The sequence below is a fragment of the Cheilinus undulatus genome, linkage group 11 (genome assembly GCF_018320785.1).
Source record: "Cheilinus undulatus linkage group 11, ASM1832078v1, whole genome shotgun sequence".
Taxonomy (NCBI): domain Eukaryota; kingdom Metazoa; phylum Chordata; class Actinopteri; order Labriformes; family Labridae; genus Cheilinus; species Cheilinus undulatus.
The window spans coordinates 4562637-4586253 of NC_054875.1; the positions used below are offsets into that span (position 1 = coordinate 4562637).

The 23617-nt window shown below is 40.3% G+C and overlaps 1 protein-coding gene across 1 annotated transcript in view; it reads right to left on the reverse strand.

Annotated features, from left to right (window-relative positions):
* Window positions 1-1585: 1585 nt before the first annotated feature.
* efhd2 (EF-hand domain family, member D2) overlaps window positions 1586-23617 on the reverse strand; it is a 32403-nt gene continuing 10371 nt past the window's right edge. The window contains exons 2-4 of the mRNA XM_041798838.1: window positions 11645-11792; window positions 11421-11555; window positions 1586-7594 (exon numbers count right to left, since the gene is read on the reverse strand). Of these exons, the coding sequence (XP_041654772.1) occupies window positions 7463-7594; window positions 11421-11555; window positions 11645-11792 (415 nt within the window). The 3' untranslated portion in view covers window positions 1586-7462. The remainder of the gene's footprint in view (window positions 7595-11420; window positions 11556-11644; window positions 11793-23617) is intronic.

The following is a 23617-nucleotide window of genomic DNA, read 5'->3' on the forward strand; positions in this document are numbered from 1 at the left end:
CCACACCATGTTCAGGTCTGGTATGGTTGTGAATAAAAAGAGAATTTTTTTTTCTTATGTGCCGTACTACTTCCTGTGTGGAGGTGAGGACTTCCTGTAGTCTAAGCTGAATCAGGACATTTCTGGTAAAACTCTAGCTTTATGAACACATAATTTCATCTGATTCAAAAAAGAAATAAAAACAGGAAATCCCCTCTTTGTGTCTTTTTATCTAACTAAGTTCATGAGGATCACATTTTGCTGAAATGCTAATTTTGAGCGGTCGTATCTCATCTCACCAGAGTTTCCAGATGAAATTCTGCTCCACTCCAGTCGACCTCTCAGGTCAGGATTTGACAATTCAATCTGATTGAACTTTGACACCAGGTACTGATGTGGTCTCACATTTCTGCTAGCGGGAGTGGGGGTTGGGGGGCTGCAGGTGAAATAATAGGAGGAGAGAGAGAAGGATGCTTCTTGCATACAGTAAGAGCAAAGTTAGTGACGAGGTCAGAAACAGTGGACGTTCAGGGTCTGCAGCTGGAAGCGACTGCAGTGATAAAGGCCCAACACCCCAGCTTCACCAACATTCTGATTCTGTCCTGTACCTTTGATGATGTCATACTTCAATGTCTTTAATATATATATATAAATATAAATATATATATATATATATATATATATATATATATTTTTTTTTTCTTTTGTGCCATACTGGAAAGCCTTCTTAAAAATAACTTTTCTTAAAAACAGGATTAAAATTAGTTACAATTTGCAAAAATTGGAGGACAAGGCTGTAAATGGGATTTTAACAGCAGAAGTGGTTAGTAGTTTCAAAAAATGAGAAAAAAGTGGCAAAAAATGAGAAAAAAAAGGACAAAAATGGGTAAGAAATGGCAAGAACAGGTATAAACAATGGTTAAAAAGAGGATGAAAAAGTGACATATGGGATTTCAGTGTCAAAATGGGTGGACAATTAAGTAAAATGGTTTTTAAAAGTTGGAAAAAATTGTTGTGACTGACAAAAATAGGTCAACCGAAGCAAAACAGGCAGAAAATCGTCAGAAATAGATTAAACTGACAAAAATGGGCATTACAACTAGTTGGATGTGGTTAAAATGGGCAAAAGTGGGCCTAAAAATCAGTAAAGAGGGTTTAATAGTGGCAATAATGGGTCAACAGAGGCAACAATAGGTCGCCCTTGTAAAAGAGATCTCAATCTCAATGTTTTTTTTAATCTGGTTAAATAAAATAAAGTGGCAAGAATTGGTTTAGAAGTGGGGGAACAGCAGAAAACGTGGTGAAAAGGGTTTAAAACTGACAAAAATGTGGCAAATATGTTTAAAGTGCTCAAAAATGGTGGGAAAAATCAATGAAAACAGGTTAAAATGTGGCAAATTTGGTGTAAAGTGACAAAGTGGGCAAAACGGCAACGATCATCATACATTTATTTTCATAAAAATGAGTAATATATACAATTTGAAATCATTTAAAAATGTTTTTAGTTTTTTAATGGAATCTGGCGACCCAATCACAGTGTTTGGGACTAAAAGGGTCACTAAAAGAATATTTGCCTTTGGTTTATGGAGGGACAGATGACAAGTAATGGTGTAAAAATTACTGCTTTATTTGCTTGAAATCACTCGACTGGAATTATTTGTACAACTGCATTTTGGAAAAATATACAACAACATTATGATTAATGCAACACAGTACAAGAACACAAGACCACATGGAGAGAAAACGACTGAAGAGTCCTCTATCTGTGCAGCTAAATCAGGAAACAGGAGGAAAAATACACCAACGCTGAAAACACGGAACCAACAGTGAAGGAACGTGAGGAAGACTTCAGGATTTAAGAGCAGACCTGGACAGACTGAGGAGGAAGGTGGTGCTGTTTGGTCTGTTTTATAAATGCACATTTAGTGTAGTTACATCAGCTTGAGAAAAACTTGAACTGTTTTTAAGTCTAAAATTTTTTGCAGACATGTTTGGAATGGTTGGTTTTATAAGAGTATTTTTATAATAAATGATGGAAGATTGTCTGAAAAAGATACTACAAAGTTAGAATTTCACCAAATGAAAATGCATAGTCACAAAACACAAAACCACCTTCAGGGTTATCAGCTGATGCTTCAGACAGGAGGATAATGCTGAACTAAAAGCTGACATTTTACCCTGGTTCAGTTGTTTTTAACGCCTCTGCAGCTGAGAAAGCCAGAGGTCTGAGGCAGGTTGGTTGGGATTTCTCTCTCTGACTGGGCTGCTGTTCTGAGTGTGATATCTATACAATGCCATGAGGGATTTTCTTCAAACTTTGCACAAATGTCCAAGAATAAACTAGATCAGTTTTGGAGGTATGAGGTCGAGGCCAAAATCCACCAGTGCACTCGTACAGACAGCTAATCGTATACCTGGGAGAAGCATTTACCCATCAGGTGGTAGCTCTAGTGTTTGATTGAAAATGTGCAAACTATGCAAACATTTATGTCAAAATAGAGATTTACCTGATTATAGATGATGAAACTCAATATATGGGCCACCTTAAAGAAAATCTAACGAGAGATTTTGAGAATAAAGTTTCCATTTTGTGGGAAGAAATTTGTATGTTTAATTGGTGTAAAGCCTTGATGTTAATTTTAAGGGACTGTGTCATGAAAGCAGCCATTCACCTGAATGGAAACGACTTTAGTATCCTGGTTAGACATTGGGCGAGGAACTGATTCTATCTTAAGCAGGGAAGTTGAGCAAAATACAACTTTTCATCTAATGAAATCATGACTTCATTATCAAAATATCTGTTTTTTCTTCATTGTGGCTCTGACACTCCATTGTTAAAGCTCCTTTAAGCTCGATTAGGCAAAAATAAAGAACGCAGGAAATGAGCTGATTGGCATCTTAGCAGGAAATAACACTCTTCTTGTTCTGATAAGATGTGAAAACATCATTACACTTAAGAGAAGGAACTATGTCTTCACATCAGCAGGAAATAACACTTCCTCTTCCTTTTCAAGCTGACACATTCTGTCCACGCTCTCAAAAGGTCAAGATACAGATTAGTCACGACGTTAGTCACTGTGAGCTTTAAACACCAAAAACGCTTCTATGGCACATGGGAAGCTGCGTTTAACCTCCAGAATCATCAGAGTCAGGGATACTTTCTGTTTTAATTCATTGATAAAGGCTGGAAGAAACATCAAGAGGTTATTTCGGTCTCTTTGTGTTGATAATGGTGTGTTTAAGGCTGGCTACACACGAGATCATTCTAAGACCGACCTGGGGGCCGAAGTCCCACCCCTCTAAAGACTGAGGGGACGTCCTGAGCCGAAGCTCGCTGCTGATGAATAACTCTTAAGTGTGGTGTCACAGCATTTATTTTACTGCACTTATTTTACTTTAACCCGACTCGTTGGGAGTCGAAACGTGTAGATATCCCTGTTAAATAAAGAATAAAGGGCTTTTAATTACACCAGAGTGCCTTGGATTTTCAGTTTTTTATTTGCAAGTGATCTGGCATTGTTTTTTCTTCTTGCTGTAAAATAATCCTATTGATGCCAAACACTTCAGGATTACTGGACTAATAATAAGTCATGGCATGCCTTGAATCAGGCCACATCTCCTGATTTTTAAAGGCCAAATCAGGCTCAAAATTATGCTTAAAAATCATCTTGTGTGTTGTCAGGCTGAGCCTGTTTTAGGCTGGTTATAATGTGTATGCATGAGACGATAACAAATCAATCAATCAGAATGATTTAAAGATAACAGTCTGCATTGATTTTGCTCATTTCAACCAGAGAGAACACATTTACCCTTAAAAATCACTGTCCTTCTTTGGTAAAGGAGACATCAGATATGAATCAGGAAGTTTAAAAACTTTCACTTCCAGATGTCTTATTTTGAAAGTTTCCATCTGAAGTAAAAGTAGGATAAGTCACACAGCTGACTGGATAGATACAGTAGCAAAAACTAGAAAAGAAAGTTACAAAAAACAAATATATATTAATAAAGTACCGAACATGGCTCATGCAAACATGGTTCACAACCATCCCACACCACAAATATCAAAATCTAGCTAATGCCCACCCGCTCAGCCCCAGTGTACAAAAATACAGAGCTGACAGTACAAAATTAAGAGCTCAGCTTTTTTTGTTCATTGTTCAACATTTAACACAAAGTGTGTGACTGATGTCACATGTTTGGAACAGTGAGTGAGGATTTAACGCGAGTCTGGAAGTCAGAGACCAACGCTAATCTACACACAAACCCTGCATCCCTGTGAGGAAATGATGAGTGAGAGGGGAGATGAACTGATGCTCTGATGAGTTTAAATAATTGTCTGTAAATCAAAGATTGTTTTAGCTTAGCAAGCTGACATAGAAGTTACGAAAAAGCTGAAACATGGCAAACATAAGGAAATGGGTTAATTGTCAATGCTTTTTTTTTTTTTTGCATATTTGCAATTTTAACATTAAAAGTTAGCCTTTTTTTCTGACACAAAGTGACCCAAAGATGATGATTTGTCTTAAAGCATGGATATTTTTTTCCTCCAAATTATGACTTTTAAGTCAGAAATCATGGGGCCTTCCTCAAACCAATCCTAACACCCTCTCCCTGAGCGCTTCCGCCCAGTTTGCATGCTCACATGGAGGGTCTGCTACCCAGAGTTGCATCCAAAACACTGGGGTACAAAGTGAAAGTGCGCTGCTAAAACCACCAGCGGTTAGTCTGCACAGAGGCGGAGGTTTAACACCTTTTATTGAGTGAGTTCATGTCTTTATGGGTACACGATGTAGGACAGGAGTTCTGCACCATTGGGGTGTGGCTGATTTAACTTTAAGCTGTTTGTCAGCTCTGCCTCTTTGTCTTTTTCTAAGTTGATCCAAATTTTAGTAGTTTTAAATATGAAGGCTGCCTGTGGATTGGACTCAAAGGCTCACTCAAAGCCTAATGGCTACTGTACTTCAGGCTTTGTCCGATATCTTCTGCAGTCTATGATTATAAATGGCCAAATGTCCATGTGGCCTGCAAATATGGGCCCTGGTGGAATTTGCTCTTGGTTTCCAATGCAGATGCCCATGTGGACTTCTGCTTTACATGGGGCCTTTATGGGTGGATGTCCACATTTGCTATCACAGGACGAGCCGCCATAGATCCCGTGGGACTTGGGCCCCATATGCATATACCCCAAATGAGGTCCACATGGACATGCTCTATGGAAAACCCCCAAAAATAGCGTATCAAACAGATGCAACAACAGAGTTTTCTTTACAATTACAGTTGACTTTTCAAATCTTGAAATTTTTACTATTTTTTGTTTGACACTGAAGAGTGTTATGTTTACAGGGGTTTTTAAAACAGAGCATTTTTTTACTGATAAAAATGAAAACAGCAGGTAAAACAGTCCCATTCTTTTATGTCACGCTTTGATTTTCCACAATTTTAGGTTAAGAAAGTTTTTCTTTCATTTTGGATTTTTGTAATGTCTTCAACTAAGGCAGGGGTGTCCAAACTTTCCCCACAGAGGGCCACATACAGAAATATATTAGGATGGTGGGGCCACTTTCATATCTCTCATCATGAGGATTTTAAAGTTACTAAGACTAATCCAATGTGAGTTAATACATGCTTGCGATTAAGTCTGCCTAAATGGCTAGTTAATGTCTGACAGGGCAAATAGACAGTCATTTTTAGGATTTTGGGGAGCCAATCAGATTTCAGCCCTGTTTAGCCCTGGCGACCACTGGCTTTGCCCCGGAAAAGTTTTCGGTGCACGTATTTGCTGTGAATATCCATCAGGACGTTATTAATCAGGATATCTTCCTGTCAAAATGTTTGTTTACAGATTTAACATGGTAGCACCGCCAAGTGCAGTACAGTTGAGCACAGGCTTCATGTTTTAATGTGGGCCATAGTTTGGACAACCCTGATCGAAGGGTATCTGACTTCCTGTTTGGACACCAGCCTGCTTTTATTTTGAAAGAAAATGAGGAACTCTGGGGAAGATTGAAAATTCTGATGTGAACTCAGCTGTGGAAAAAGGAACTGGCTGTGTACTAAAGGGAAATAAGTGAACAGTAAATAGGTAAATAATTGATAACACAGGGCTCAGATGACTTCTGACCTGTCCAATGAGCTGTCTGGGAGTTTTTAAAGGTAAATGAGACATTGAGGAGCAGTGGTGGACTTATTTTCATCAACATGGCTGCAGGAAGACGTTGCAATGGCTTGACAAAAGTTTGCTGAAAGGGATGATAAATCACCAGATTTAGGCAATTATAAAAAAATCAGCACATGAATTATAGCTCTTGATTGCATCATGATTAAGCCGAGTGTTACCAAAGATATGGGTGATGTTGTTGACGAGTAAATTTTCCGCAGACAGAGTGACAAAAACATGGTTGAGGGTAAAATGTCCCAAACATGCTGCTGTGCTCAGCTGTGATGTCAGATGGCGATCACCATCCTCAAGTCGAGTGCAAAGGGAGCAGTTTGAGAAAGGCCCGGGGGTCATTTTTCCTAAAATTTTCACTTTTAACATCCAAAGCCTGCAGGCACTTGGTGCCCAGGCTATTCCACATCAAGCATCTTTTTTAGTAAAATCAAGAGTCAGTCAGGTACAGGTTGAGGAGGCCAATTAGAGGAGCTGATTCTTTGATTTTGATGATTTATTAGATACCCAACCATTGCACAGCAATTATTTATATAATAAAGCAGGATCCTAGTACACTTAAAAGTCACAATGACAATCATTTAATGACTTTAGCTGTGATACTCTGTGTCAGCACCTGCAGGGCTAAAGGTTAGAAAAATAATACCTTCTTTGGTGTTTGAGACACAGCAGAGGATGATAATAATGATCCATTTATCAGCTCACTATTATAGACTGTATGTAAGAAGTGGGTGCAGCCTTCAGGTCTAAAACAGCCAGCAGGGGGCGACTCTACTGGTTGAAAAGAGAAGCTGCACTGGGAGAAGTCTATGAGAAAAAAGGCAGTACTTGGCAGTGCCTTGGTAAACATTTCTTAACAATTCTCATGTCAAAATCTCTTATTTTTCATCTTCTCAAACACAACATGATGCTTATTTTCTAAATTATGGTCCCTTGAAAACGCAATACTCCACCAGAATAAGAGCATCAAAGAAGAACTTCTTACATACAGTCTATGCTCATTACAGCATGTCAAACTTGGAATACTGTTGAGTTGCAGTGAGCTTGCATGGACCGGATCTGAGCTAAATACTAAATGAATACATGAGTGATGATCCCTTTAATCTGAATAAGCACAGACAGTGCTGATTTATGATGCTGCATCAGTCCCCTGTATCGTCGACCAATAACCCGCCTGTGTTTGACTCAGAAACAACCCCGCTCTCACACACACACAAAGCATCCAAACACACATTGACACACTGACAGCGCTAGTGCAGCACAGAGAGAGGCCGGTCCTGAGAGCAGAGAGGAGGAGGCGCGGAGGGGGCGGGGTCACTTGAAGGCCGACTGCAGTTCTTTGAAAGCGGCACGTCTTTGTTTCTGCTCCTCCAGCTGCTTCTTCTTGGCCTCCTGCTCCTGACGGATCTCCGCCTCAAACCGGTTGGACTCATTGATGGCATGAACCTGTCGGACAGGAAAAAACAGCTGTTAGGTGATGGAGCGAGTCCACCTCAGAGGCGAACACCGTGACCGATTGATCATACGGCATCAGATGCTCATTGTCCACACTGCTCCTGTTAAATACAGGAAAACCTAATTTTCACCTTAAAAACAGCAAAACATCTGGTGCTTTAATTTTGAAGGCAGAGATACAGCAGTGTGAGGCTTTGAACTGACAAGCTTTTAAGACGAATAAAGTTTTATTTTTGAGCTAAATAATTCAGAGCACAACATTTCAACCAGAGATGTGACTGTCATCAATACTCCACTATCTACATGTTTTCACGTAATCTAACAGGCTCCATTCAACAAGCAAAGTGACAGAAAATCAAAAAGGAGTTACAAAAGGAGAATAGAAATGTGGCATCAGAGTAAAAATGGCGTGTTGGGATGCATCTCTTATAGATTGTCAGGGTAATGTAATAGAAAACAATAGAATTTGGTCATTTAAGGTGCATGCTGCAGGAGTGGACATCATCCAGGACCTCAGGTGGGAGCTCAGCATCAGCTCCTTCATCAAGAAAGCCCAACATAGGAACATCCAACATCCATCCTCACATCATCAGTGCAACCACTACAACCCTCCTCCACCCCAGCTACCTCCTTTACATCTCACTGATGTTCAGGTCCAAGCCCTTGTGCATCCCTTCATTGCTACTTCCAAGCTATCTCATCAGTTTCCACGTCCAGCTTCTCCATTGCATCTTGCATTTCTTCCTAGCCATCCCATCAGTGCCTGGAAGAAGTCTCTCCTCATCTTATCCCCCCCTCCCATCACTAGTGTCTAGACTCTTATCCTGCTGTCAGCATCACTACCCCTTCAAGTTCATAAAGACATCACGATTGCAAATTTTCAAACATTTCCAAACATTAAAAATAAATCATTAACTTCTTATTAAGTCTCTCCTGAATGAAACTCCTTTAGTGGTTTCTGTAGCTAAAGCAAGAACATCAAAGTTCACAGGAGCTGAAATAGCTAATCTTAATAGCAAAGCTTTACCCAGGATTTCCATCACATATTTACTCCTTTTACTGCAGTACCTCTACAAATGACAAACTAAGCAAGTAGTAAACACAAAATACATACAAGCTCATTCATTCCTAATGGAATCTTTATCTTTGAACCTCCTGCTCATAAATCTGTCACAACTCTCTTTGCTTAAAGCATGATGGCTACAAGCTAAATATTTTTCTGCTACTACTGGAATGCAGCCTGAACACCAGTGAAGTGATGGATGGTTCTTATTAAAGTGGCAGGTTCAGTTTGTAAATTACTTCCTTGCACTGACATTAACTAGCTAAACAAGTGTGATTGCACACAGGCATGAAAGTCATTAAATCATGAATCAGCAGTGAAATGTGCGCATTTGTCCATGCACCTGTCTTTTACTCTATTGCCTAGTTTTCCATTGAAAGCGCTATTTATTTTTTTATTTATTTATGCCAATTTGAACATTTCTTTAAATAAAATTGTTCAAGCTGGTGTGTTAAGGTTGTCACTAAAGCAGGATTTTAAAACTTGCACCCTCTGGCTTCCCTCCTCCCTCTACCTGTCGGCTTCCACGCACCTGAGTAGGGTTGAACGATTTGCAAAAATAATCTAATAGCATTATTTTCCCCATTATTGCAAATTGATATACAATTATTGTTGGGTTCCCATACTTAAGCATTTCTCAACAAATTCAAGCAATAAATCATTCTATATTTTTACCTACATTTAGTCAGGAAAACACTCATCATACATTTAACCATTTTATTGCTAAATGGAAATGCAGTTTACCTTGGCAGAGAAGGCTCTGCTCAATAGATCCTCCCTGTCAAGCATGCTTGGACTTTCCAGGGAGTGCATAGCTAGAAACTCCCGTATAAAAAGATACATTCCTGACAGAAGCAATTCTTCAGAAGTATTACTTCAGAAGCAATAAATCCACAGTAGCATGAATCTGAACATGAGGATGCAACAGGCTTTAAGCTATAAAGGAGGAGCCTGGGTTGGAGGAGGTGAGACTTTGCCAGCAGCAGCAGTGTGGTGCATTGGCATTAATGCAAACAGGGATTAGTGAGAAGTACATTTTAAATGTGCATCAAATCTCTGCTGCAAAAAAAAAAAAAAAAAAAAAAAAGCAGCCGGTCATACTGCAATTTAATCTAATTTGCAATTAATTGCCCAGCCCTTCACCTGAGTGTAATCTGCATTCAGGAGCGGGGAAGGGGAGTATTTAGAGTGGCAAGGGAGAGGAGCATGCAGCCTGGCACACACTCTGGATAACGTGCGAGGAGGTTTGTTTAATTTTCGGTTGATTTATTATTTCTTTTCCTTCCGGTAGTCTCCCCCATGCATGTTTAGATTACTGAGTTTTGTTGTTTTAGTACATTTTTTAAGTAAATAGTTAAATCATTTTTGGTTAGATGGTCTTATTTGGGTGGTGGCTGTTCCAAAGACTCATTATGGGCTAGCCATGTCCACCACCCCTCCCTGAGCTGCCACCTTATCGCAGTGGAGGGGTTTGTGTGCCCTGATGATCCTAGGAGCTTTTGTGTTGGGGGCTTTATGCCCCTGGTAGGGTCTACCAAGGCAAATGGGTCCTAGGTGAGGGACCAGACAAAGTGTGGCTCTAAACCTTATATGGCAGAACAAAGCGATGGACTCCAATCTCCCTCGCCCGGACGCGGGCCCTCTCCTGGTGCCAGGCCTGGGAGTGGGGCTCATGCTGGAGAGACTATGTCTCTCAGCTGGCCTGGGAACACCTTGGGATCCCCCGTCGAAGAGCTGGATGAAGTGGCCGGGGCTTAGGCTGCTGACCCCGCCACCTGACCTTGGATGAGCGAAGAAGATGGATGGATGGAAAGCTAGGATTTTCTTTTGAATCTTTAATTCATTGTTTGTGTGCATTTTTATATGTTACTGGTCTCTTTTGTGTTATTTTGTTGCTAATTTATTTAAGAGGCTGTAACGTACATGGGGGCTCATCCGGGCCGTAACAAGTGCAAACTTCCGACACAAATTTCTGTTTTGATCCTTTGCCATCAAAAATAGAGGTCCTTCTGATCCAAACTGTCTACTTTTTTTTGTGTTTTTTTTTTAATTTGCATCAATTTATTTTGGCAAAAGCAACAACAGATATATCCTAAATTTAAATGTAACTGCCAACACCAACTCTGACAAAATAAATGTACAACATGCAAAATCTTGCCATGCATCATTTCCAGCTGAATTCACTATTTACAGAAGATCTGTGCTTTTTTTGAAAGCTCTAACACTCCTGGGCTTTGTTTATTCTATTACACCAGCTACTCTCCCTACTGGGTACAATTGATCATTAAAAATAATGCCTCTTATTATAAAATACTGAAATACTGCAAATTTAGACAACTCTGCAGCACAGAAAACACTTTGGTTCTTATTTTGAAGTCCTAAAGCATGCATATAATCCCAACCACAAACTACTTTTAGCATTATCTCTGTATTGATCGTCTAAAATGCTCGGAGCACCAAAATGTGGTTAACCTACACTCAGAGCTGTGCCTGAATGCATCCTGTGTGATTGCTAATGGAAGGCTGAAGCTGCTGCTGATATGCGGCTTTCACTTTGCAGCCCACAGAGATGTTGTGGGCTTTTCAGTGGGAACCTGAGGTTGTCAGTATTTTTCATAACAGCGTGTGAAGAGACGATGAATGCTGACAGAATGATGCTTCACCAAAGACTAGTTTTGATCAAACACCTCATGTTAGTGTTTGTACTGTTGTGAAATGTTATCTGTGGTACTTCAGAAGTCTGGAGTGTCTTACTTTGGCTTCAAAGAAGGACTTGGCTCCTTTGACCCCCTCTTCAGAGACATCGATTTCAGAGAGTCGAGCAAGGACACTGAGGCCGCTGTCCTCTGCCAGCTCTCCCGCTGCTGCTTTCCTAAAGATCAGCAGGAACTGAGGAAGGCAGGAAGAAAACAGGGACGTTTATGCATACTGAAGAGATACAGACATCCTGGGATGATTCTAGACTGTTTTCATTTCACCTCTCTGAAGTTGAGCTTGTTGTCCAGGTCCTCGTCCACCTCCTTGATCATGTTCTTTAAGGCCATGTGAGTCTGCGGAGCTTCGAGCTTCTCCATCATCAGCTTCAGCTCCATCAGGTCGATGAAGTTGTCCCTCTCAATGTCGTACCTGAACAAAGTAAGAGTAAAAATCAGAGTGGTTTGTAGCAGCTTGGCTACAGAGCAGAAGAAAACTCACACCTCCCACTGCTTACGAGCTGAGAAACTCTCAGATATTTTGGCTTTACTCATAATGGCTTTGGATTTTTTTTATAATATCTGATTTATACTGAAGACCCAGAATTATGACAGAACACAGAATTAATGTGATGCACACTGCACTGAAAAAGTATTTTCCCTGTTAACCTGGATAATCACACAACTCTCAGAGTCTACAGTTTCACTCAAACCACTCCCTACTGAACAAATAAAACTCTGTTCCTCAGCAGGAACTTAAAGTTCTACTTTTCTTTCCTCTGCTGTTTCTCTGCTGTGGGGCAAACTCTGGAGAGAAGGTGAATCAGACAGTGAGTTCTGGACTGACTGTTCAGACTAGCAAAATTTTTTTAGACCTATATTTGACTCAGAACATGGCTCAACTAATAAAATCATAATGTACAGCATCTCTGTGAGACTAAAGTTGTTTTCTGCTGATTATTGAGTTTTACTGCTAAATATTAAAATAATAATACAGGGGGCTACAGCACAGGCTACCTCTATCTCTATTATGCTCTATTCAGGCAGAATCATGTGATTATGGAACAGCCTGCTATTGGCTGACAAACCCTTACAAAGGGTAAACAATATGACCGCTAGCATTCAAGCTAGTGGTGATTAATGATTGTAACTGGATTAAAATGGATAAAAAGACATTCAATATTGGGTTTACTGGTGTGGGTTTAATAATTAAAGTCCCCAAAAGTCCAGGCTCTCTGAAAATGCTGCTGTAAGGGATTCAAAGGCATCAATAGTGTCAATAAGAAGGCACCGATTTATGGTTCAAATGTTATTTAACTTTTGATAAACTGTGTCACTTCTTGTCGTGTACCACAGCGCCAGTCTGGAAGGCATTTTAATGATCACATTCAGAGAAAAACTGTCACACAGCCTCCATTCTTTGCTGCTGCAGTGGGTCCTATGGTTCTTCTTTGCTGCTCTAAAAATGGTAGCTCATGCATACAGTGTTTTCTGGCAGTGAAGCATTGATTTCTGGGTTATAGAACTAACATTTAGCATGGCTAAACCAAGCAAAATATAAACATAAACCGATTGTTACATAAACCTGTGTACTCGTTGATACCAATACCTGCATTTAAGCAGTATCGAACATATTTCTGATACTGGTATGGGTGTCCGAACAATCCTAGTGGCTGGTGAGTGTAAACAGTAAACCTGATATTCATCCCAGTCCATCTCTTAGGGTGTTTTCACTCGGGGTGCACGTGGTTAATCGCTTAAACGTTTAAACTACTTTTTCAAATTAGCCGGCGTGGGATTTATGAGTCAGTTAAACTAATTACCTATCATTTTTTATAAACGCAGGCTTAAAATCTGGGTCTACAATGCTCTTTAAACTGTTTCTAAAATTTCTAAAAAGACAAGAAAATAAAGACACTAACAACAATTAGCAGGGAGAAACTTTCTGGATTTATTTTGACACCTGCAGGTGGACACACCAACCATGACCACAGAGTGGCCGTGGCAGAATGCGCCCCTAACCGTTCATTTGGTGCTCTTTTGTATTCCAGTTTACAACACCCATTTGCATGCCTACAATTCAGGTTACACACAGGTTTTAAAATATGTCGTAAAAACCTGTTCCCCAGCTGAACCCCTCCTGGCCAAACACGTATCTCCACACTTAAGCCTGTCTTATGCTCGACACATCCGCGAGGTCGCGAGTGTCCGCACATCGAATGTGACGTCAAATATTAAGACACGCCCCTTCGTGGGGGTCCCGTGTGGCCAATTTTCGTCTGGCTGTGCACATCCCCAAAATTTTTTACAGATGTGGACTGGTAGACATCAAAATGGCATTAAACACACTACAGACATGATTCTTGAAGACACTGCCCCCATACTTTTGTGAGAATATCAGTTTGCGGCAAAGAGGAAGCCGGCGCTAGGTATAAATGCACCAGATGTTTCCGCATCATGATTCCGCATCAGTTTTTGTCCATGTGGTCGTCTGCACGGAAAGCATAACCGAGCCTTTAACCCCTCCAGGGCCATAAACCCTCAGATCAAAAATCCTTTTGTTATATCTCACTTGATTGCCCCCGAAACTTCCCCAAGAGGGAACACCTGGTCAGACGTTTTCGTTACTCTTTAGGGCGCTTTCACATTAGGCGCCGCAGCGCGATTCCTCCCCCTACCCCCCCCCCCGGCTTGCTTTCACACTAGCAACATTGAACCGTGCCCGGGCACACTTGCTCACTCGGTCTGAAACAGCATATGGTGGTATGCATGTAGCTGGTTTACAACCCCGCAAAGGAGGAGAAAGAAGAAGAAGCTACCATGGCAACCACTGGGGTCATGACCTGAGTGAAGATTATTTTTGTTTTGACACGGCATAAAGTCCATCCTGCAGCCATGGATGATTAAAATCACTTTTAAGATGCCAGCACCTTTGCTCTTCGTATCTGCACATCTACTACAGCTCAGAGGATTAAATGGGCTCACACTGCACAGATACAGCGGTTTTTAGGTGACAGGAGACTTTTATTGCCTTTGCACCTCCTCTCACTGACTCCAACTTGTGTTCATCTGTAAGGTGAGTCACAACAGACTGTTTATTGACTGGATTCTGATGATTTTCGCCCTTTATTGAGGAAAAATGTGAACAAACTGCCACGCTGTGGAAAGAAATTTAGTTTTTACGATGATGCCCGGGTGCGGCTCGTTTGCATTCACACTACCAAAACGAACCGGACTTTGGGCTCAAGTGCACTCGGATCTGGGACCGGGCCCCTAGTGTGAAAGCCACCTAAGATAAGGCAAAGGTTTAGGTTGGGTAAATAAAAGGTTACAAGCTTACGACACAATTTTCCATTACACTACTCAACCAAAGTGAAAAGAGTCCACATATCAAGCATGATATAAAACTGCAAAGAGGAACAAAGGTTGGCGGAGCTAGCTGCTAATGTTAGCCACTCTGTAAAGAGTGTCAGGCTAACGTCATACCCCCTAACACTACGACCCTTTGAGGAATTTGACTGTTTTCTTGGGATTTTCTCCTCTTTAGAACAGTCTATTCAACAAATTTAAAAGAGCGTTTAGCCAAATACGAAAACAGAGGATTAGGAACATCCTTAGTTTTCACATTAGGATCGACTGATTCAAACCATACCCAGCTCATTATGTGAGTGATCAAATATCTCTGAAAAATACTTCCAAGATGAGTATTTAAACACGAGTTTCTACCGTGTAAACAGCATTAACTAGGTTTCTTTCACATGCATTTTATTGTCTCGAGGTATGTGTTAAAAAGAAACCCTGGAGGAGACAAATTGGCTTAATCTAATCTGCTGTAGCTTAGAAACTGACTTTCAGCATTCACACGCAGTGATGTGTCAGCTCAGCTGTGTGGGGATTGTAAAATAAGGCCTTAACATCCTTCTCCAGCTCTTTCTTTATTCCCTCTACCAGTGGTTTTTAACCTTTTTAGCCCGTGACCCCCAAAATAAAGGTGCCAGAGACCGGGGGCCTCCACTGTACCTGAACACAGCCACGCACAAGTTAGAATAGTCATGTGCAGACAAGGCCGCCCACAAGGGGAGATGAATGGGAGAGCTTTCTGGGGCCAAACTAAACTAGGGGACCAGGGAGGTCAGCAAAATCCCAGTCCATTGGGAAATTAAGCTGTGATATCCATATTTTTAACATGAATAATAATTACTCCTATCAAATAAAAAAATTTTCAATTCTATTGTGCAATAGTAAGTAGCCTTCATAAAAATGTAAATCCCTTTGCTTAAAAACATTAATGTGGGTTAAAATGGCAAAAAGTAGTGGGAAAGGTGATTACATGGGATTTTGAAACTAGCAGAAATTAGTTAGAAATGGCAAAAATGGAATAAAAGCGGCAAAAAAGCCAAAGCACAAAAATGCAAAAATGGTTTAAAGTTGCAAAAACATACATACAATATACAAATTGTTAAAGGGGGGTTAAAAATGGTCAAAAATGGTCAAAAATGGTTAAAAATGGCAAAAATTGGTTAACTGAGGCAGAAAAATATGCAGCAATGGATTAAACTGCAAAAATGGGCATAATAAATAGTGAAATGTGGTTAAAATGGGTTAAATGGGCAAAGAAAGTGGTAAGCAGTGGTTAATAGTGGCAATGATTCATCAACAGAGGCAACAAAAGGCAGCAAATGGCAAAATTTGGTTTAAAAGTGGCAAAAACAGGCAGATAAAATTGGTTGAAAGACTTTAAAATGGAAAAATCATGGGTTTTAATTGGCAAAAATGTGTCAAAATTGGTGTGAAAAAGTGATGAAAACAGGTTAAAAATTTGGCAAAATTGGTGCAAAGTGGCAAATGTGAAATTTAAAAAGTTTTTTAAGGCATCTGGAGACCCCCTTTAAGTGTCTCGTGACCCAAATGGGGTCTCGACACCCAGGTTGAGAATCACTGCTCTATACTGCCTTTTTGACCTTTTTCTGGAACAACATTATACAGCAAAATAGCAGCAGGACACAGCAGTAGCTCAGTGGGTTAAACTCGCTGTGGTGAGGATAAGTCCCTACCACAGCTATGTCAGACATCCTCCCTCTCACTTCCTCACTATCTTGTTCCCTAAATATGAGGGGAAAATTTAGGTTGATCTCCAGAGACGTTTTCCCACTTCTTCCTGAGGGATTCAGAGCGGCAGTCAGCAGGCGACTGTCCAACCCTATCTGACAGATTTAAGCCCAAACTGACTAAATATTCATCGTTTATTTAGAAGTAATGATTTTCTTACATAAATCACATGCTAACTTAAAAATATTGATACATTTAAAATAGTAACTCACTAAAAAGACAACTTTACAGTCAGGTCTCCATGGGGATATATGTACCATGGTCCGTATTTATGAGTAGGAGCCCCTCGCTGTCCCTCCAGCCTGCTCACATCAGTGGTCAGAGAAAAATGTACACACAGGAAGTGATAAACATCTGCTTTTTGGAACATAACAGTGAGTGTACTCCACCTTAATGGGGGACAAGAATAAAATAATCGCTGAAGACCATTTAACTCATCCTCTAACATGGGTCTTTATGTCTTTAGGATGTCTCACAGCTGTTTAGAGATGTTTTATGCTGAGCTGCTCACTAGGAGAGTAAATAAACCTTCTCAAACACAAAGAACAAACAAGCAGAGTTTTTCTCCTCTGTCATGTTGTTCTTCTTTACTGAGACGACTACACTGATGTTTGAAACTTTCCTTTTTTGAACATCTTCATCAACTGGTTCAAAATAAGAAATGAAAGGGTGGTTGCACTGTCCTGTGAGAGTTCAGTACACTACTGTGCAGAACTTTTAGACGTTTGGGCCAAAAATTGAGGCTGAAGTGAGGTGTTGATGAGGTGAGTGGGCTGCCAGGGTACCATCAGGAAGAAAAGAGTACTGACACAACCCCGGTCTGCTCTGGATGTCTGTACTTTTTTACTGGGAACATGGGAAAATAATCTGTTGAGAAAATAGTCCTCACCTTTAGGGCGGGGTAAGGGTGGATGCTGAGTAAGCATGGCCTATGGCAGTGGTTATTAAATGGTGTTCAAGGCAAACTGGTGTGACTTGAGGCAAGTTGAGGTGTGCCTTGGGAATTTTGCAAAACCACGCCTGATTAACATGACTATACAACAAGCAAAGATACTTCTACATGTGTGTGTGCTGGTATTTTTGGATTCTATCGATGATTTAGAAACTACTGTGATGATGATATCGTTTCAAAACTCTCAATATCAAAGGGTATCCAAAAACATCCTTTTAAATAACTTAATACACTGCCTAGCCAAAAAAAAGTCACCACCTGGATTTAACTAAACAAATAGGTACGAGCCTCCTATTGGATAATCACTGCATGGGCGATTATCTTTCAGCTGGCAACAAGTTATTTAACCCCAGCTGATGCAATGAGTAACTTCTCATTTCTTAAACAACCATGTCGAAAGACACATCCTGTGGTCGTAGAAAAGATGTTAGTCTGTTTAAGAAGAGTCAAATCATTGGCATGCAAAAAAGGCTTCAGTTTGCTAGGGAGCATAAAGACTGGACTCTGGAGGAATGGAAGAAGGTCATATGGTCTGATGAGTCCAGATTGACCCTGTTCCAGAGTAATGGGCGCATCAGGGTAAGAAGAGAGGCAGGTGAGGTGATGCACCCATCATGCCTAGTGCCTACTGTACAAGCCTGTGGGGGCAGTGCTATGATCTGGGGTTGCTGCAGTTGATCAGGTCTAGGTTCAGCAACATTATGTGCCCAAAGAATGAGGTCAGCTGACTACCTGAATATACTGAATGACCAGGTTATTCCATTAATGGATTTTTTCTTCCCTAATGGCACAGGCATATTCCAAGATGACAATGCCAGGATTCATCGGGCTCAAATTGTGAAAGAGTGGTTCAGGGAGCATGAGACATCATTTTCACACATGGATTGGCCACCACAGAGTCCAGACCTTAACCCCATTGAGAATCTTTGGGATGTGCTGGAGAAGGCTTTGTGCTGTGGTCAGACTCTCCCATCATCAATATTAAAATTAATGCAACACTGGATGGAAATAAATCTTGTGACATTGCAGAAGCTTATCGAAACAATGCCACAGCGAAGGCGTGCTGTAATCAAAGCTAAAGGCGATCCAACAAAATATTAGAGTGTGTGACCTTTTTTTTGGTGGTGACCTTTTTTTTTTTGGCCAGGCAGTGTTTATTCTGTGGTATTTTGTGTAGCATGTGTTTTGGGTAGTCTGGTGTAAAAATATTTATCAATTGGTACAAAAATGTTTAGACTTGCTACAGCAGATGGCTTGAATCTACAGCTGTGAATAAGGCTGGTATGACTAGAATGTTTGCTGCGATAACATACATTTTTAAATGTATTTATGTAATTCAGTCGATCCCAAATGTTGGAGTGAGGCACGTCTAAGTGTGTGTTGTGTATTTGAACAATCATGCATCATACTACAACTAAAACGCTGGAAATCTCTGGCCTATGGTAGTGTTTGGGTGGCTAGAGGGTTGTTACAAGCTTGTGGTCGTGCTGTGGATGTCCCAAGGCCCTAAAAACTGCTGCCAGTCACTGGGGATACCAGGGGTGAAAATACCCAGATCTTGGCTGCCTCCCCACCTCTGGGTTGAGGAACATCAGCCATGTGCTGAATCTAGGGCTGAACGATTTGCAAAAATAACCTAATTGCGATTTCTTTCCCAAATATTGCGTTTTAATACGGGATTATTCTTGGGTTAATCTTGTGTTTTTTTTTTTTTTTTTGACAAATTCAAGTAATAAATAATTCCATAAATAAGACCATGTGTGTTGAAAACAATGAAATTATTTTTGAAGCAATGAATCCGTAGTAGCATGAATTTGAATATGGGGGTGCAACAAGATTTAAGCTATAAAGGAGGCGGCTGGGGTGGAGGAGGTGAGGCTGGCTACCAGCTGATCGCAGCTGAGGTATGAATTTCACAAAGTAACGGTAGGCTTCATCAGTTTTAGATAGAATGAGCTAACTATTTTTGCACATATTGCAAATGTGATGTCATTTGCTTTGTTTAAGGACACTATCACCCATTTAGATTAAAAAAAAAAAAAACACACATAAACCAGAAAAAAGGAGGATTTTTGTAAACCATCAAAAAAATGACACTTGAATGTTTGCATAATGTGCATAAAATTTCTGCCACTGCAAAAAAATGATTTATTAAACTGGTATTTTGACACATTTCAAGTTAAAGAAATATTGCAGCTTCTGTGATTTGAAAATTACAGCAGGCCATATTGTGATTTAATCTAATTTGTTATTAATTGCCCAGCCCTAGTTGAATCTTCTGCACCCTACATGCCTTAAACTTATGCACATGACCGTATGTCTACCTGTAATTTCAATAAACATAAACTAATTTAAGCCAGGTTATTTCGCTGTACATGGCGCAGCAATCACATTCTTCTGACAGAAATGTCTAAAGTAGAGGATTCCTGCACCACCTGTCTCCACGGTGGTCAAGAACCAGTTTGACCCGTTAGCACAGGCAGCGAGAGCTGAGACAGCGCTATATCAAGTAAGTCGGGTGATATGGTTTGGTGACGAAAGCTGGCATGCACCTCATGTGACCAGCCTCGAGACCAGTCAATAGAAAAACACAGGAAGCCAGGTTTTAACTTGTAAAGGACAGCCTTTTACCATAACATCTGTATCACAGGACACCAGTGCTGCACGGATTGGTAAGAATGGGGGACTGCAATTATACTGGACTGGAAAAAAACTTCCTCTTAAAAAGGATTGCACAATATTATCAGCTTAATATCTGTAGCAGTGGATATTATGATGAAAGCCAAGATAGCAGTAAGGGATGTGCATGTCAAAGTTACTGGCAGAACTACATTTAGAAATCTCAGCAATGTTATGCATTTCTACACTTTTACATCACCACTCGCCCTCTGCTGTCACACTGAACCTTCATTGATCTGTTCTGAATGTGTGAAGCATTATACTGGCCATGCTGTGATTTTTGATTATCATATAATAATAATATAATAATCATTTGTCTACTTGCTTTGTTACCAAGGAAAATGCAGAGAATATTGATGGTTTTTAAGTGTGTATTCATCAACTCAAATATGAGTGAGCAGTCTACAGGCCCTGGTCTGTTCTTCAGAGTCTCCCAAAGGAAAAAAGGTTTCAACTTCCCTCCTTGTTTGGCAGAGTCTACATCTCTTTTTGTACCGCTGTGTTTCCACTGTATGGATTTTCTTCTTCTACTAGCTATATTACAGTAGCTGACAGTCAGTCTGCAGCGATTGTTGTGGGATCGACAGCCCTAAAGTCCGCCTGCCTTTCTCAGTCAGTCACTTGTTGTGTTTACTGAGGAGTGGTCTTTCTTTGAGCCATTTAAGAAGAAAACAACATTTCATTGTGAAACCCTGTATTGTATAAAGACAATAACACTGAACCTTGACCTTCACTGAAGTGTTCTGTTTGGAGCCTGGCTCTGGTGGCTGCTGCTAGCTTTAATGCCTATCAGTTAATTTCCCCTGTTTTTTCTATTAGGAAACAGTTTAGGGAACTTTTTTGCAGCATTTCTGAAAAACCTAACCAAATCTAAAAGGTTTTTTTTCTTTAAACGACATACATACTGAGCTGTGGATCATAAAAAATTACTTTTTTGGTCTTGTTCACAGCTAAAGCCTCATTTAAAACTGTAATGAAAGAAGTAAGTGAAAAGAAAGCAAGAGTCTAACAATCACCGTCAGCTCTTTGTGTTTCACCGCCAAGGAAGTCTGATTTCATCAGATTGCATTTCCTCTTTGGCAGACGGTTCATGTCTAGGAAAGCTCTTTTCTTCCTGAGGAGTCCCGCTGTAGTAAACGGAGAGACTAAATCTGTCAATAATGTCATTACTGACCTTTTCACACACCTTATCATCTACAAACACATCCTGTCAGAGAACGTCAGCCTTCCTTAATAATAATCTCTGTCCTGAGCTCCTTTTTCATGTTTGCTCCTTAACTCTCTCTTCCTTGTTGGCGCTGTTCCATGGCTATTTTAGGGATATTTGTTTTGTGACAGGACCCCAGTGAGGGATGGGGGCAAAGAGAGGCAGATTTCCCAGAGTTTCCCATGAAGGAAGCTGCTCGGTATCTCATTTCTCCAATTTAAACTTCTTTCTGCTTTACCAGCTGCAGACCCAGTACTAAACCTCCTCTTATCCAACAGAACTTTGGTCAGTCTTACTTCCTGTGCTGACTCAGCAGTTTCACAACAGTATAAATAGTAGTGATGGTCCAAGGTAAAACTTCACATCTGATTAACAAAAATTTGACTTGCATTGAATCAAGCACTTTTTCTTTGAGCTGCAGTTGCAACTAACCTGGCACATCAGACAGTTTCACTATCAGTGAGCTACAGAAGCTACATCCCAGCTCATCGCTCTAGTGTTGTATAGCAGCTTGCAGTCCAACTAAACCTTCCCCATAACTACCAACCACTTAGACTGAAGCTGTCAGGAGAAGAGCAAAATCACCTTTTCTGCTGTCGGTGCTGCTCGTTGCTCTTCTTGTAATAAAGGAATGTGGTCCAGTTCCGACAAAAACTGACGCTATGTTATAGCTACATTTGAGCTAATGCTAACCATTGTTTACGGGCTTGCAGTACAACTAAACCTCGCCTGTAGCTGCCGCCTCGTTCTCCTTAAGTAACGCTGATTGGTTGGGTTTGTTCTCAGACTGGCCACAGTTGTTTCAGAATGGAGCTTCGCAAGATGGATCTGCTGGTAACAGACATGGCCAAATATGAAATTAAACTTCAATCTGAGACTGTTAATATTCACAGGACATCAACACCTGTTTTAACACTGAAGCAATTAAAAAATAGATTTCCTAAGCAAACCATTATGGACTTTTTCTTCTTCCAATTAAAAAAAACTAAAGGGTAAATCCTGCACATTGTTGAAAATGCCCCAATATGCTGGCAACATAGAGGTGCTAAAACAATGAAAGCTTATGTTACAACTTGGACGGTGTCGAGGAGTTTGTTCGCAATTTTTGATTGGTTTATTTCTCAACGCGCCGGTCTCATTAAATAGAGCCAAACGACGTGGGAGTCATATTCAAAAGTAGGGATGCACGACTGTATCGATGATATCGGTATCGGCAGATATCAACATTTCTGCCGATATTTACCTCCGATATTTTGGCCATGAATGTCAGCATATATCAACTGTAAAATTTTGCCAAATACTAATGAATTAGTGGAGTTTTAGGCAGGACCAACAGACCTATGCAAGTTGAGGTCTTTGTCTTTATTCATCCTCATTGTTCAAACTTTGAGGAGTGGTTTAAGAAAAATGTTTGCTTCTTTGTTCAACCTCAAACCTGAAATTGTTAAATTGTTAATTGTTAATTGTTAAAATGACTGAATTTCTAGTTTAATAAAACATAGTTAAATATCGGCATAGATATCGGTATCGGCTAAAATGAATCTGTAAATGTCAGATATTGGCAAAAATCCAGTATGGTGCATCCCTATTTAAAATTATTTAAATACTGAAAATATTAACCTTTAATTTTTGTCACTTTTAATCCATTTGTGCTGCTTTTTAAGCCCAAGTTTGCCACTTGTTGTTGCCCCTTTCACCAGTTTTTGCCTCTATTTCCAACCCCCCCCCTCCCTTTTGCCACTTTTGCCCCTTCTCAATTATATTGGCTGCCTGTTTCCACTGAATGACACTTTATTCCTCATTTTTGCCACTTTTGCCCATTTTAATCTCTTTTCACCCTTTATTTTGCTGTCATGCAACTCTCTTTTTTTTGTCATCCAGTTTTACCACTTTTTCTCCCCATTTTTGCCCCTTCTTTGCTGCTTTTTAACCATTTTGCCACTTTAACCCAGTTTTACCACTTTTCACCATTTAGATTGTGGCTCTTGCAAAGGTTCTTCAAAAGTGTGGCTCTTTGGTTGAGCAGGGTTGAGTAACACCGGTCTAGATTCAGCCAAAATGCTTTCCTCTGCTTCAACATTGAATTACATCCATTTCTGTATGCTGTTGCCTTAGATTTTCTTTACTCAAAAAGTCTAAGACTTTGCGATGAGTTCAGATCTGTCTGGGTTTTTCTAGGCCTTTTCAATCCAGCACAAAGATTCCTGGATTTCTTTTAATTGAGCTCACTAGTCCAGAGCGCTTACCCCCTGCTCTCAACATTATTTCTCTGCAGCAGGCTGCCACTCTTTTTCAATATTGTTAATTTCAT